This window comes from Mytilus galloprovincialis, chromosome 7, assembly GCF_965363235.1.
Source record: "Mytilus galloprovincialis chromosome 7, xbMytGall1.hap1.1, whole genome shotgun sequence".
NCBI lineage: Eukaryota > Metazoa > Mollusca > Bivalvia > Mytilida > Mytilidae > Mytilus > Mytilus galloprovincialis.
The window spans coordinates 96573520-96589751 of NC_134844.1; the positions used below are offsets into that span (position 1 = coordinate 96573520).

General features: G+C 32.6%; 1 protein-coding gene across 1 annotated transcript; it reads left to right on the forward strand.

Moving 5' to 3' along the window:
* Positions 1-2029: 2029 nt before the first annotated feature.
* On the forward strand, positions 2030-9068 carry LOC143084337 (tRNA (guanine-N(7)-)-methyltransferase-like). The gene is made up of 6 exons (XM_076260749.1): positions 2030-2034; positions 3118-3243; positions 5150-5336; positions 5869-5982; positions 7643-7744; positions 8873-9068. Exons 1-6 carry the CDS (start codon positions 2030-2032, stop codon positions 9020-9022), a joined length of 684 nt encoding a protein of 227 aa, XP_076116864.1. The 3' UTR covers positions 9023-9068.
* The last annotated feature ends 7164 nt before the right edge of the window (positions 9069-16232 follow it).

Consider the following 16232-nt stretch of genomic DNA (forward strand, 5'->3'; position numbering starts at 1 on the left):
GATAACGATTTCAACGTCTCTATAACACTTTGTTTATGATTCCTTATGAAATTATTTAGTTATGCATAAGAGCATGAATCACACAGACCTTAAACAAACTGAGTTGACATGACCTTGATATCCTAAATATAGATTTGCTTTTTGTTTTTGGTATTCGGGTATTGTTTTTGTTTCGTGTATTTATAGAAAGTAAAATATTTTGTTTCTTATTTATATTCGTTAGCGTGTCAAAATTGTGCTATTAATTTCATTGTATAATTAGTTTTTGCATAGTTTGAAATTAGACATTTATATTAAATAACGAATTTCAATCGTTTCATCAACATTTTTTTTTTAGATGATTGGAAACCTGAGATTTTGCAATGAGTGAGAAAAGGGCACTCTTCTAATATTTTTTTTTTATCAACAACTTGAGATATTTTTTTTTGAAATGCATTCTAAACTGAAAATGTATTGATAAATAAGACATATTTCCCTATTCTGTTGTCGAAAAAAAAATATTTAAAAAGGAAGATATGATATGATTGCCAATAAGACAACTCTCCACCACCACAGGCACAAATACGTTTGTTAACAATTCATAAAACATACGTTGATATTAAGGGCATACCATGCATTATTTAAAAAATTTCAATGACGGCTCCCAGTTCGTACTACGATTGGTACGGGAAACCTCTACTATATAGGGGCTTAGTTAGCGGATATAAACATGTTTCATCAATTTATTTTTAACTATTTGCCGTATTTTGAGTTCATGACAATGAAAATAAATTGCAAGTTTCTCGTAAACAATGAAATATTTATTGATAACGACTTTAAAATTAATTTTAATACAAATTGACAGAGATACGACGGAAAGTTGAAGAAACAAGAACGTGTCCCTCTGAGGTGTCTCTAGTACATGCCTCATCTACACTATAATTTTCTATGTTTAGTGGACCGTTAAAATGGGGGGAAAACTGTAATTTGGCATTATGATTAGAAAGATCATCTCATAGAAAACATGTGTACTAAGTTTCAAGTTGATTGGACTTCAACGTCATCAAAAACCTCCTCGACCTAAAACTTTAACCTGAGGTGGGACAGACGGACGAACGACCAGACGAACGGACGAACAAACAAACGGACGCACAGACCAGAAAACATAATGCCCATGAATGGAGTATAAAAAACACTAATCAAACATATGAATATCCGGTAATAGAGCCTGTGTGTAAGGTTCCAGAGGAAGCAGATTAAAATCTTAAGTGTGTCTTTATATATGAATAACATTGCTGTATATACAAATTGACAAGGTTCCCCTCAGTGGTGGATCCAGGGGGGGGTCCGGGGTTGGAACCTCCTTTTTATTCACCGATCAGTCCATTTGAATGAGGACACATAGTTGGAACCCCTTTACCCTGGGTTGGGACCCCTTTTTTTAAATGGCTTAATCTGCCCCTGCCCCTTGTGATACGCTATACGCACAAGACTAATTTAAGGATCTATTTTGCTGGAGCTCGCCATCACTAGTTTGGTCGTAGTATTTTAAAAACAGGTTCTGTTATTTTACTTGCAAGACAAAATAGAAGACAAATAAAAGACGATATAATATCAATGGGTGTACATCCATTGGCATTTAAAAAAAAGTTCATTTATTAAATGTCATTACAAAGAATTCCAAAAACAAAAAAAAAATCTTTTGCCTTTAGTTGGAGGCTGTGCAGCACAGTTTTTTTTATTATACTTGTAAGGTGTCATTTAATCACGGTTTTGTTGCATGTTTTCCAAACTTTTTCATGTGCATGTTTTGTTGTATGTTCATTTTAAAAATTATATCCTCTACCGTCAAAAAAGATATATATGGTGACATTTGTATGTAAAGCACGTCTTATTTTCTCCTACTCTCATATAAATACGTTTTATATTTTTTTTCATCCGACATCTTGGAATGCAGTTACGGTCATCAGCTTTACCCCAGTAATAGTGTTGATCTCTTAAAAAACTTTCCACTCTTCGTATTGGACAACGTGACCGCAGCGTGATTGGAATGAGGTCAGCTGCGAAATTACAGATTTGAATACAACTTGGTTACACTGTGGCAGCAGTATCAAAGCATGTCCAATTGACATATTGTTTTTTGTTTATTGTTACTAAAAATGACCTAAAACAGTTAGAACATTTATATTCACATTCTGACTTTTTAAATGCCCATTTGATTAGGTCTGTGAATTTTTTTTCTTAATGAGAATGTGAGGCAATGTGGTTTATAGGGTAGAAAAATCAAAACTTTGAACAGATTCAAAATCACCAATATAAGCATGCAATTTATCAAGTACTTTCAACGAGTTCTTGACACTCCAAAAGTAATTAATTTAACTATTTTCGAAGACCTTATTTGAACACGGTATGTATTGACTGGGATGGAAATCTATTGAAATTAATTTTTATATAACATGGTGACTGATGCAAGATTTTTTCTTTGTTGTTATGTGGGCCATCTTAGATGTTCAAGCATGGCTGAGACACTGCTTTGATAGCTGTATTAGTTAAGTGTATACCTGGCAGCTCTTCTTTGTACCATTTAACTTTTTTTGTATTTGTTGATTCTGCCAGGGATCCCAGACGACACTACAGTATTCTATTTTTGGTCTTACGTATGTTTTGTAAGCCAGTTCTTTTGTTTTTATGCTGTTGGTTTTGACGTTTCTTTTAATAAATCTGAGTGATACATTTGCTTTGTTTGTGATGTCATTTATTTGAGAATTCCATGTCAGATCGTTTGTGATGGAAACGCCCGGATATTTTGCTTTGTCTGTTGATTTTAAAATATGATCATGTTATGGTATTTAGAGAGGATTGGTTGATGTTTTCTTGTTATGTGGATGATTTCACATTTGTCTGGGTTAAATAACCTATATATATATATATATGAGTGTATATAGTTTTAGTTATTTTGTTAGTATTAACGTTTTTGTCAATGGAGAAGCCTCCTGTTTTTACCGAGCGGTGTTAGTTTTTCATTCAAATATAAGGTCAACTCCTTAACGGAAGAAGAAGAGTAATTATTTCCATGGATAGAAAACAAGTGACTGTGGGACTATGTCAAAAGTGACTTCAGCTGTAGTTTTCACACAGCCACAGGACATTGTCTTTTTCAAGTTTTTGGTCAGACATTTACCCACAATTCTCTAGTAAAAATGGAGGTGATGAAAATAAATTGGTAGAATTTGCAGACATAGGTTGTGGATATGGTGGATTATTAGATACTTAGATATAAGTAAATTATAAACCAGTTGCAGATCCAGAACTTTTCACAATAGGCACTGACTGCCTAAGAGGAGGTCTGGTCTAGTCATGCTCCAGTATTTTCCTATATAATATCCCCAGAAAAGGTAGGGCCAGGGCCCCTTGACACACCCCCCCCCCCTAAATCCGCCTTTGGAACCTATAGTTGAGTATTCAAACCAAGAGATGTGGTAAATATAACATTAATGGTATCAATTTTGCTGCACCAGATGCACATTTCGAAAAACTAAGGATTTTCTTATCCGAGAAATAGATTACCTTAGCCGTATTTGGCACAACTTTTTGGAATTTTGGGTCCTCAATGCTCTTCAACTTTGTACTCATTTGGCTTTACAATTATTTTGATCTGAGCATCACTGATGAGTCTTATGTAGACAAAACGTGCGTCTGGCGTATTAAATTATAATCCTGGTACCTTTGATAACAATTCGACAAGCAATGTCTCTATAGTGATATTTAAGGCCAAAATATCTTAAAATCCAATGCTTATTTAAAGGATGAAGAGCTATTAACCAAAAAGGTAAAACAAAGTATAGCCAAAACCAGACAAGGAATCAGAGATTTGCATGAGGGTGATACATCATACATCCCTTAATTTTAAATAATTTCAAAAATTTCGTAACCTTAAATTTTAATAACACAATTTGTTTCATGTAAGTACTTAAGAACTAGCTACTCGGATGGTGATACACTTTGGGACTTTAAGTTCACTAGCAGAGGCATCGATCTAGTGGTAGTAATAACATAAACAGTAACAATTTTTCTGCAAATGACAGAATGTCAACCTGAAACTCACTAACTCTCTCAAGGGATGAAGATCATGCAGATGTTAACATCTATACATTGAAGGTCACCATACAGAATTTTGTCAATGAGCATTTATAGCAAACTATCAAACATTGTTGTATAAGGGACGACATAAAAAGTTCAATGTAGGATAAAAAAAACTTAATTCATATATTTTTTTCATTGACCCCCTACCTCCCTCTTAACCTAATTTGTGAAAAATTGATAGACCAATAAGGATTTATATAAAATTGATGTCAATTAAACAAAACTTGCAGCAATTTTGACCCCCAACACAAAATTATTTGAATTAAGCTTTTTATCCTTCATTGATTTTTTTATGTTGTCCCTAACCTTTTGCAAAATAATTAAAACGAGAAAACCAACCGTCCAATTAATGCCATAAACAATAAATGATAAACAGACATGACAGATAGTCATCAAAGACAACCACTGAACTACAGGCTCATGACTAAGGTAAAAAACACTGGGCTAACACTAAAGTACAAGAGAGAGAAAAGATACCAAAGGGACATTCCATCATAGGTCAAAAACAAACTGATAATGGCATGACAAAAAAACATAACAATTTACAAAAAGACAAAGAACAGTCTTTAAAACACAACCTAGAAAACCAAAGACTTAGCAACATGAACTAAGCCAAACATCAAGGTGCGATTTCATTCAAGCTGAGTTTTCGATCAAACTGACTTGATTTTTATATGAAATATCTTTCAACATTAATAAATTTTTATATACTATATACATGTATATCATGTGAATGTATATATGTTAGTTGATTTTTCATTCAGTAACTATTTAGCTTGATGGAAAATTGATTTTATAGTTTTTAATCAATGCAAAATTAAGTCAATAAGGAATGACTAAAATAGGCAGAATTTCGAAAGATAATGAAGAGAATTAAATAACAAATGTAAAGAATGCCAAGGTCAAACATTAGCCAAGGTCAAACATTAACCATGTTAAGTTTTAAATACATTTTGTACTGTCAAGTTTTGGTAAAAACTGTCATTAAAAACTTTTATTTGAAAAAGGTTAGATTATTTTGTTTTTCAGTCGATTTATCCCCCATGTTTCCTGACACTCTGATGGTTGGCATGAAGATCAGAGTTAAAGTTTCTGATTATGTTAAAGACCGCATCCAAGCTTTAAGAACACAGAACCCTGGGAAATACCAGAATATAGCATGTATTAGAACAAATGACATGAAATTTTTACCTAATTTCTTCAGAAAAGGACAAGTAAGTTTCTTCAAACTAGTTTTATTATAACTGTATATACATTGCACCTTAAAATTATATATTAAATAATTATGATTAAACATTCATTGCTTGTTAAAACTATATATGAAATGATTATAATTATACATTCATCGCACGTTAAAATTATATATGAAATAATTATAATTATACATACATTGCACGTTAAAACTATACATGAAATAATTATAATTATACATACATTGCGCGTTAAAATTATATATGAAATAATTATAATTATACATACATTGCATTTTACAAGACTATTATTTATTACATACCGTATAGCGGTTTTTTTTCGAGGGTGCGAAATTTAACGATTTCCATTGAATAAGGTAAACAAAATATTTTCGCAGTTATTATTTTGGTGGATTAGAAACTTTTATCAATACCTTTGCATGTACACTTTTAAATTGGCGGAATTTATTTTGGCGATTTTATTCTATCCGCAAAAATAAGGGAAAATTTATACTCCCCGATAAAGATCCACTATAAGGTATTCTGTATTTTATAGTTAAAGAAAATGTTGTTCTTGCTTTCTGATCCACATTTTAAAAGGACTAAACACAAATGGAGAATTATAAGCCAGACCTTGTTAGCAGAGTATGCTTATGTTATAGCTGTTTGGGTTAGTGACTAATCACAGACCAATCACATTCAAGTATTTGTAAAAACGAAAAATCATTCAATATTATAAATACAGTAATCATCTAAGAAATTGCACCTCTAAAGACACTAATCACAAGGGCGTCTAGAGGGCATCATGCAGTCTTTCACAATTTACAGGTGTAGAGTGGGGTGCTCATTTTCGCCACATCTTTTCATGTTTTCTACAGTTTATGGTCAGGTCTAAATGTTTTTGAAGTATACTGATATTTCTAAATGAAGATAACTTCAAATGCAAAATATTCTTAAACTTGAAAACGTGTTTGTTTGAATATAATCATCTGAAAAGTTGGATTAATGGGTGTTTGAAATTTCCTGATTTTTGTCAATGGGGGACACATATTCGCCGTTTTTACACATCTATTTAAAACCAAAAAAATGCAGCTTTAAACAACATTGATCAAATCAATTTCATTATCGATAAATAGCAGACATTTCAAAGGTGTTAAAAGAACTGAAATTTAGGGCATTCAGTCAAAGAATTACTTAGAAATACTTCTTTGAATTTGTGTTTTTCTTTAGGAAATTGGCCGAAAATTTTGTCTCAGTATTAAAAAATAATCATATTTGTTATATAATATCAATTACCGGTATATGTCTTCCATTTCAGCCTTCCAATGAAGTTTTTACACCTCAAAATCATAAAACCGCGAAATTGTGTCCCCGGCGAATATGGGCACCCCACTCTATTTGTCTTTACAATAATACTGTATTTGGCCATGTATAGTAAGTATAGTACGCATCCCCTTTTAATCTAAAAATAATCTTGAAAAAAAGTTTAGTAAAAAAGAAGAAAAAAGAAAAGATAAAATAAAATAAAAGAGATCTCATGTATGAAACATTTACTGATATTACAATTTATCTTACCTCCTATAGATTTATAGAGATATGATCGTTAACGGAGTTCAGTTAGTGACTTGATATTTGATATAGGGTGTCCTAAAAAATATAGGGTTAGTTACCATACATGGTTAGTTACCATACATGGTTAGTTACCATATAGGTTTAGTAAGGAGTTACTTCCCTTTCAAAACAAAATAGATGCCACAACCCTTTATAAAAACAACACTGTGTTGAGGAATAATCTGAACGGATTCAACAGACGAAGACATTGATGATGAAAGGTTGAAATAAGTTAATAAAACATAATTAAAGCTAACAAGTTGTTATTGTTGGCATTACAGAGTTACTTCCCTTTCAAACAAACAAAAAAGAAATCTGAAAGGATTCAACAGACGAAGAAATTGATATATGTAATGATTGATTGAAATAAATCCACAAAACAAATTCAAAGCTGAAAAGTTGTTATTGTTGGCATTTGTTTTCTGTATAGACAAATGGTGGTAGGATCTTAATACTAAGTATTTAAATAGACTTGATCACTTTGATAGGCCACTAGTTAAAATACCACATGTGAAGATAGTAAGATAAATTTGTTATATGGTGTGCTAGTGACCTAATATGATATATATGGTATTAGGTCACTAACACATCATGTAACTAATAATATAATCTCATATTTGTTTTACATTCTTCATAAATTGTTACAATAAATGCTGCAAAGATTTCAGAATTTGGTTTTTTTTGTAAGTTCATGTTTTTGGACATTTTTACTGTTTTAGGGTATAGTGTATACTATCACTGATGTTAAAGATCTTCATGACTGGATGGTCAGCCATTTTGATGAGTTTCCATTGTTAAAAAGAATTCCTGATACTGAATTGGTAAGGTTAACTTTTAACTCAGTGCTAAAATAACATCTGTTTTTTGTAAACAAATCCAATTATGTTTGAAAGACTTTTCAAATGTTTAATTTGGGTCCAGTGGCTTCTAGTTCATGCATATTCAGGACAAGACACCAATTTTTTTTTTTTTTATTCAAGACAAGATACTAGTTAAAGAAAAATCAATTTGAGATGAAAAAACCCAAAAACTCTAGAAAGATAACTGCTGAAAAAGACAAATCAGACATTCAAACACAGTTACCTTCCCTTCCTATAAACTCATCATATATACCAGGATTAAATTTTGTTTTTAAGCCAGACTCATGTTTCGTCTTCAAAAGGCTCGATCAGTGACGTTCAAATCCCAAAAAGTTAAAAAGGCCAAAATATAGTACGAAATTAAAGAGCATTGAGGACCAAAATTCTAAATAAAGGCAACAGTAGTATACCGCTGTTCTAAATTCATAAATCGATAGAGAAAAAAACAAATCCTTGTTACAAACTTAAACTGAGGACAACACATCAAATATAAGAGAACTACGACACAACGGAAACACAACATTAAAATTACCATTTTCCTGACTTGGTACAGAGCATTTTAAGAAAAAATTGTTGGGTTGCACCTGGTTTTGTGGCATGCAATACCTCCCGCTTTAATGGCAATGTTAATTTTAACATTAAAATGACGACAATACATTACCTAAATATTTTGCGGAATACAGCTATAAGATTGTAACATAAATATATAGCAGGAGAAGATAACTCTGACAGCATACATTATATTAGAAACAAAAAAGTAGGCATCTGAGAAAAATGTATAAATAGTAGAAACTTCTATGGTATAAGTTTCTGGAACCATGTCTTATACCTGAAAAGATAGTGTATTTTGTGTACTATAAGATAAAAAAAATCACCCTTTTGCTCAACATGTGTTAGAATTGACAATGTATATCTTTTGGTCACATGATGATGGAAGTCACATGACATATTCAACTAATAACCGTATTCTTGGAACTGGACTATTTAACCACAATTTTATGGAGGACTAACTAGACATAGTGTTATACAACAAGGAGTTTTATGGAATAATTTTTTCTTTAAAACTAAGTTTCTATAAACGTTTTGCAGGAGTCTGACCAAGTTGTAGAAAAATTGTACATCAGCACAGAGGAAGGTCAAAAGGTCACAAGAAACAAAGGGGACAACTTATTGGCAGTGTATAGACGAATTGTAGATCCTTATCAACAGAAAGACAAAAATAACATGGATAAGTCATAACATAGGGAGATAATGGGATAGAAATATCAAATTATGAAAACTTAATCGGTGTATTACAGAAATTGTGTCATTAATATAAATTATTATGATTTACTGTAAACCAACAAGTTGTAGAGATTGAATTATTTCAATTACTTTGCAAGAAGGATGAGTAGAAAATAATGTGAAATAAAACATCATGTGAAGGTCCATTTACTTTGATCTTTGTATATAAATGCATACATCAGCAGAGTTAAGAGAACATATTTAGAAATAAAATTTGGCAAGAAAAGGTTTAACTATTCTAAGAGCTCTCAAGGGCCTGTGTCGCTCACCTGTGTCTCTTGTGATTTTGGAAACCATGTAAAATAAGGTAAAAATCATAATAATTAGAATAAGATACCCCAATAATGATTGAGACCAAGTTTGGTTTAATTTTTCCCAGTAGTTAAATTAAAGGCAGGTCATCCCATTGTAGTGTAATTAAAGACCCCTTGATCAGTATTTAAATTAGCTTTCAATTGAACATGTAACATTTGCCCATAGACTTCTCCCGGTCAGAAGGGGTGAGAAATTTTTCTCATCACTTCGCAACCAACAATGTCTTTTGTCCTTGAAACTACTCGGCAACCAAACGTTTCCAAATTTTTTCGTTATAGTAGCTACTACAAATATGCGTCCACTGATCCCACCTTGCCACAAACATGGCCGACATCGCTAAAAAAAGACCATCTGGATACAATGCAAGTTTTGTCTATTATCTTTCTTATACTAATAAAAACTGCTATAAACAGAGAAAATCTGACAGGAACAGATATGTTCAAAATGATGGGATCTACCTATTGTAAATTTCATCAAGACTGTCCCACGACCTGTTATAAGTGTTCTTTTTTTTGCCCTTAAGGGGGTAGGCCTTGGTAACACTAACATTTTCCTCTCATTTAATTTTTCTTATAATTACATCATTGAAAAAGTAGGGGTTCATGCATCATCTGCCAAAGTCTTAAGGACATTCACCGTTTTATTTTATTTTTTAAGGGTAAATTGAATATGACCAGTTTTGGGGTACCCTAAAATCAAAGAGCAGAATAGCTCTGAGGGGAAAGAAGGCCCTTGTTTCTTTTCTTTTTTTTTTTGGGGGGGGGGTATCTTTTGATATTCGTTATATAAAGAATGAAAAAAAGAACAGCTAGAACATTTAGAAAGGTTGACAATATTGAAGTCAATTTTTGTTTAATGTTATTTTATTTCCTTAGTTTAGAATTCAATTTGGACCAATGGAAGAGATCTGCATCTTCTAAATCTAAACATTCAATTAAAGTTGATAGTAAATTATGTAAAATTTAACTGAAGTCTGTCATTTAAGAACAACTACAATGTTTTCTGAAATCTTAATTGTGTACCGCTGAACTGCAGGCTATGCCATTTTCCAATTTTTTGTGACAGTATTTTTTTTTTCCATTACAATGATTTATTTGTTGGTACACACAATTTAGTTTTTAATGGAAGACTACAAATCATATTCTAAACGTCACATTTTAAGTTTTATTTTAGTGGATAATTACTCATCAATTGAGTTGATCCTGATTTGGAGGAAGATTCACAAAACAGAATTTTACAGAAAAAATGAAAAAAATCGTTTCTCTCCCCAATCTCATGTATCTCCACGGACTTTGTTTACTTTGAAAGTTGTTGACCTACAAATTAAAGTATTGCATGTTGATGTTTGAATCATCTACATCAAACATAATTATGTTAAAATTTAACAAATACTAATTTAAAATTAGTGCACTAACTCTAAGAATGATTTAAATAACCAGTGAAGGATATCCCTGCTTCTGCGTAGTGTGGCATTCCAACAATGACATCATATAAAATATAATGTAGGTTGGATATATTTAGAATATCTCGTCAACTGATTTTTTCGGATTGTAAAAGAAACGTAAATAGTGTAAAGGAGAGCTCTAAATATGATAATTTCGCTAGAAATAGAAGGGAAATGTGTAAAAAAAAGTGTTTAAAGTCAATCTATTCATTTGTGTCTTCTTCTCATCAATCTCAGTAAGATTTTTTTGTTTTTTTTCCATACTATAAAAACAAAATGAATGATGTGAGGGGATGTCACTCTGGTCAACCCCATAGGGGATTGACGGCTCGAAGCCGTCTTTCCCCAAAAAACCGTCGAAAACACTTGTAGGTAAAAATCATTGATTGTTTCTGCACATGTTATTAGAAATACCCCTGACTGTTAAATTACATTGAAGAAAAATATTCTAAAGTAAATCTGAAACATGGTATTACAAATAGCCTGCATGTAAAAAAACAATGGTTTTTAGTAATTTATATGGCAAAAAGTCTGGACGGCTCAAGTGACTCATTTTTTTTCAAATTTAGCCAGAAAAAAAATTTGTTGTTTAATTCCTGCAAAAAAATGTTTAAATATTTATTGGTTATTAATCTTTAAAATTACAAAATTTTATAGAATCTGACCATTTGAAATTTTCAAAATTTTTCTACAAGTAGGCTTACTAGGCACACGAAAAAAGTAGAATTTTGGAACAAAATTCATTTTCCCCTTACAAAACCTCCTACAGACTGTCTTTGCATTCTTTTAATGTGTAATAGTCAAAGAAGTACTGTTCCAATAATAATTGTAATCAATTTTATATATATATGGAAAAAAACAGTAATATTCAATATGGGACGAGTTGACATGACTTTTTATCACAGCTATTTATTGGTTTCTTTCCCCTGACTACAAAATGCCCCGGTCATCAATAGCAGACACTTTCAGAATTTATTGTTTTCACAGTCTGTCACTATCTAAATACTATCTTTGTGTTAATGCAGATTATCTATTAGCATATGCTTGTACTAGGATTGATGTTCAGATCATATCTTCTGTTTAGTGCCTTTTATATTGGAAAAAAACCAAACACAAACAGTAAGTACAAACTCTGTTTTAATGACTTAGCACTAAAACCATAAATACTTCAGTATTTCCCAAAACTTCTAAACAAATATTATATTAAAATGATGCCACAAGGTCCTTTAGTCAGTATAGTTGCTCCAGAACTCCACAGACTCAGTTCATTGGCGTTTTTTACGCATTTCATGTAAGAATGGTAATGTTCTACTCAAATTCATCCACATCATTAAAAAAAGATGTTCTTTAGTTTAATGTTTGGTGGTGTAAAACATGTACAGCTTACTGGATCTGTCTGCATCATGCCCACAGCTAAATGTAAACAACATAATTGCTTGATCACTGTTTAATTTACTGCTCTGTTAAAACGCACTAATGACTTTCCTACATGTGAAAGAGTTGTCTCCCATATACCAGGTCTACCCCTTAAATGACAAATTTTACCAATTTTCTTTTGTATTAGTCTATAATCTTGAAAATTGTAAGATAAAGAGAAACGTTAAACATTGACCAGCTTGTATTCTCACAAGGAAGCATAATAGAATACCACATTATTTATAATTATTTGTCGAAAAGGCGTGAATCATTTCCAGAGAAAATGAGTTTTCATTCCGTTTTAATGAAACATCATAAACCATATATCTTCATTTACAGTTAACAAATTTGTGTCCCAAACGCACAATAAATGGAAGATTTAGACTTATTAAGTTTACAATGTTTTATTGTTAGCCTTTATGTAAACTTTCTGACAGCCATGGGGACCTTGCAAGTAATGTACATACATTGGGGACTTGTAAAAATAACCAATGAATCGCTGCAAAGGAACTTTTATTTTCATCAGATCTTCTTCATATTTAAATGAAGGTTTCTACTGAAAACATGAAGTTGAAACAAAGTATACCCCGTTCATTGTCATTGTAGTTTTTTTATGTTGCATTTTGTAAACTGTTGTTTGCCTTTTAGTCGTATTTTTGTGCCTGGAGTTTTCAGCATGTCTTTGTCTCATGAGTTTAAATATGACTTTGGTATTATTTACTTTATTTATTTATTTGTTATATTTTGTGGATGGTTTGACTGTCATGCTCAGCGTGTCGATGCTGCTTTGATTTCTTGACAAAATAAATAAGAACAAGAACATGTATGTAGTTTTGTTTTTACCTTTAAGGGTAGTAGAATGCACACACAGTTTATACATATATACAAATATAACTCTTATAGTGCCACAATAATCAATACAACAAAAGACACAACTTTATCATAGCATATTTAATTTTTAATTTACAAGGTGTCAGTATATAAGGTAGCACAATACAAAGATTTTGTACCTCCAATTTCCCAGTTTTAAAATACTGTAACTTTCTTTATAATGCTTCAACATTTATAAAAGTGGTCTTTATGGATAGCTAACAGATTACTCTTTAAAATTAATGCAAGTTAGTATTATACAACAATTATGTAATCAATTACAATTTTAATTGTGTCTACCAAAGACATTTTCACTTTCAATTTAAATTAGCTTTTTCATGGATACCCTGAGAGGGTTGATTTTATAACATGTTGTTCCTAGAGCCATAATCTACAAAAGGGTGTCTCAAGATTTTGGATAAAATGTACAGATAAAATTTTACACTTAATCAAACATTATCTACGTTTGTGTGGTAAGGATGTTTACACTAATTACAGATTTATGAGAGAATGGAATACGATAGTGATAATTTGAGACACTCTTTTGTAGCTCTTGCTGTGTTGATTAAGATAATGCTAAAATTTCTTGTGTAGTTTAATTGAGATGTCAGAGCTAAATTCATTCGAGTGAACTGACCAAGATTTTGCCATAAATTGCATTATAATTGACTACATAATGATTGCATAACACAAATATTGCATTCATTTAAAAGATTAATCTTTTATCTATCTTTATTTACCTTTTATTAATTTATATTCAGTCATAAGAAAGTAACAGTAAGGTTAGAGATTGGAAGTAAAACAATCTTTGTATTATGCTACCCTAAAACTAGAGGCTCTCAAGAGCCTGTATCGCTCACCTGATTCTACTTGGGTTTTTGAAATCATATAAAAAAATATAAAATTTGGCTAAAAGTGACAACACAACCTCATTTATAAGGAAAGGAACATGTTTAATTTCATTCAAAAGTCCCCCACTGGCGGCCATCTTGGATGACGGATCGGCTACAAAGTAACAACACTTGGTCAGCACCTCATAAGGAACATTCATGCCATGTTTGGTTTTATTCCATTCAGTGATTCTCTAAAAGAAGTCATTTGTATGCATTTCCCATAGGGTCCTATGTTAAACTAAGTCCCCTGTTGGCGGCCATCTTGGATGATGGATCGGCTACAAAGTAACAACACTTGGTCAGCACCTCATAAGGAACATTCATGCCATGTTTGGTTTTATTCCATTCAGTGGTTTTCTAAAAGAAGTCATTTGTATGCATTTCCCATAGGCTCCTATGTTAAACTAAGTCCCCCGCTGGCGGCAATCTTGGATAATGGATCGGCTACAAAGTAACAACACTTGGTCAGCACCACATTAGGAACATTCATGCCATGTTTGATTTCATTCCATTCAGTGGTTCTCTAAAAGAAGTCATTTGTATGCATTTCCCATAGGGTCCTATGTTAAACTAAGTCCCACGCTGGCGGCCATCTTGAATGATGGATCAGCTACAAAGTAACAACACTTGGTCAGCACCACATAAGGAACATTCATGCCATGTTTGGTTCCATTCCATTCAGTGGTTCACTAGAAGAAGTGATTTGTATGCATTTCCAATAGGGTCATATGTTAAACTAAGTCCCCCGCTGGCGGCCTTCTTGGATAATGGATCAGCTACAAAGTAACAACACTTGGTCAGCACTCCATAAGGAACATTCATGCTATGTTTGGTTTCATTCCATTTAGTGGTTCTCTAGAAGAAGTCATTTGTATGCATTTCCCATAGGGTCCTATGTTAAACTAAGTCCCCCGCTGGCGGCCATCTTGGATGATGGATCGGCTACAAAGTAACAACACTTGGTCAGCATCCCATAAGGAACATTCATGCTATGTTTGGTTTTATTCCATTCAGTGGTTCTCTAAAAGAAGTCATTTGTATGCATTTCCCATAGGGTTCTATGTTAAACTAAGTTCCCTGCTGGCGGCCATCTTTGATGATGGATCGGCTACAAAGTAACAACACTTGGTCAGCACCACATAAGAAACATTCATGCCATGTTTGGTTTCATTCCATTCAGTGGTTCACTAGAAGAAGTCATTTGTATGCATTTCCAATAGGGTCCTATGTTAAACTAAGTCCCCGCTGGTGGCCATCTTGGATAATGGATCGGCTACAAAGTAACAACACTTGGTCAGCACTCCATAAGGAACATTCATGCTATGTTTGGTTTCATTCCATTTAGTGGTTCTCTAAAAGAAGTCATTTGTATGCATTTCCCATAGGGTCCTATGTTAAACTAAGTCCCCCGCTGGCGGCCATCTTGGATGATGGATCGGCAACAAAGTAACAACACTTGATCAGCACCTCATAAGGAACATTCATGCCATGTTTAATTTCATTCCATTAAATGGTTCTCTAAAAGAAGTCATTTGTATGTATTTCCCGTAGCGTCCTATGTTAAACTAAGTCCCCCGCTGGCGGCCATCTTGGATGATGGATCGGCTACAAAGTAACAACACTTGGTCAGCACCTCATAAGGAACATTCATGCCATGTTTGGTTCCATTCCATTCAGTGGTTCTCTAGAAGAAGTTCAAAATGTAAATTGTTAACGACGACGACGACGGATGACGGACGCCAAGTGGTGAGAAAAGCTCAATTGGCCCTTCGGGCCAGGTGAGCTAAAAAACCAGATCTGCTAATTTATTGATTACAGTTTGAAAACAAAATGTATTCCCATTGGAAAAGGTTGACAAATTGATGAATAATCAGGCATATGATTTTATATACACGTCTGGGGGTTTGAGTACTAGGAAAAAATTATCAAGCTCTGGCTATTTTTACTGTTACAAAATCTAATCACTATTGAATATTATTGAATATTTAAACATGTTCATATAAAACCAATAAACACAGATAACATTGGAGTTAAAGAATAAGTGGAAGAAAATGAAATAAATAATGAAACACTGTCCTATGATAGGGGAATACTGAGCGTTCGTTTGTTTATGTGTTACATTAACCCCACCACATTCTTTATTTGTCTGTCCCAAGTCATGAGCCTGTAGTTCAGTGTTTGTTGTTGTTTCATGTCTGTCTTATTTGTTTTTCGTAAATTATTTTGT

Bases quoted from the DNA above. Each gene is read 5' to 3' on its own strand.
- LOC143084337 (XM_076260749.1), top strand. The intron at 3,244-5,149 runs AGATACTTAGAT...ATTTTGTTTTTC, and splicing joins TGTGGATATGGTGGATTATT to AGTCGATTTATCCCCCATGT. The intron at 7,745-8,872 runs GTAAGGTTAACT...AACGTTTTGCAG, and splicing joins GAATTCCTGATACTGAATTG to GAGTCTGACCAAGTTGTAGA.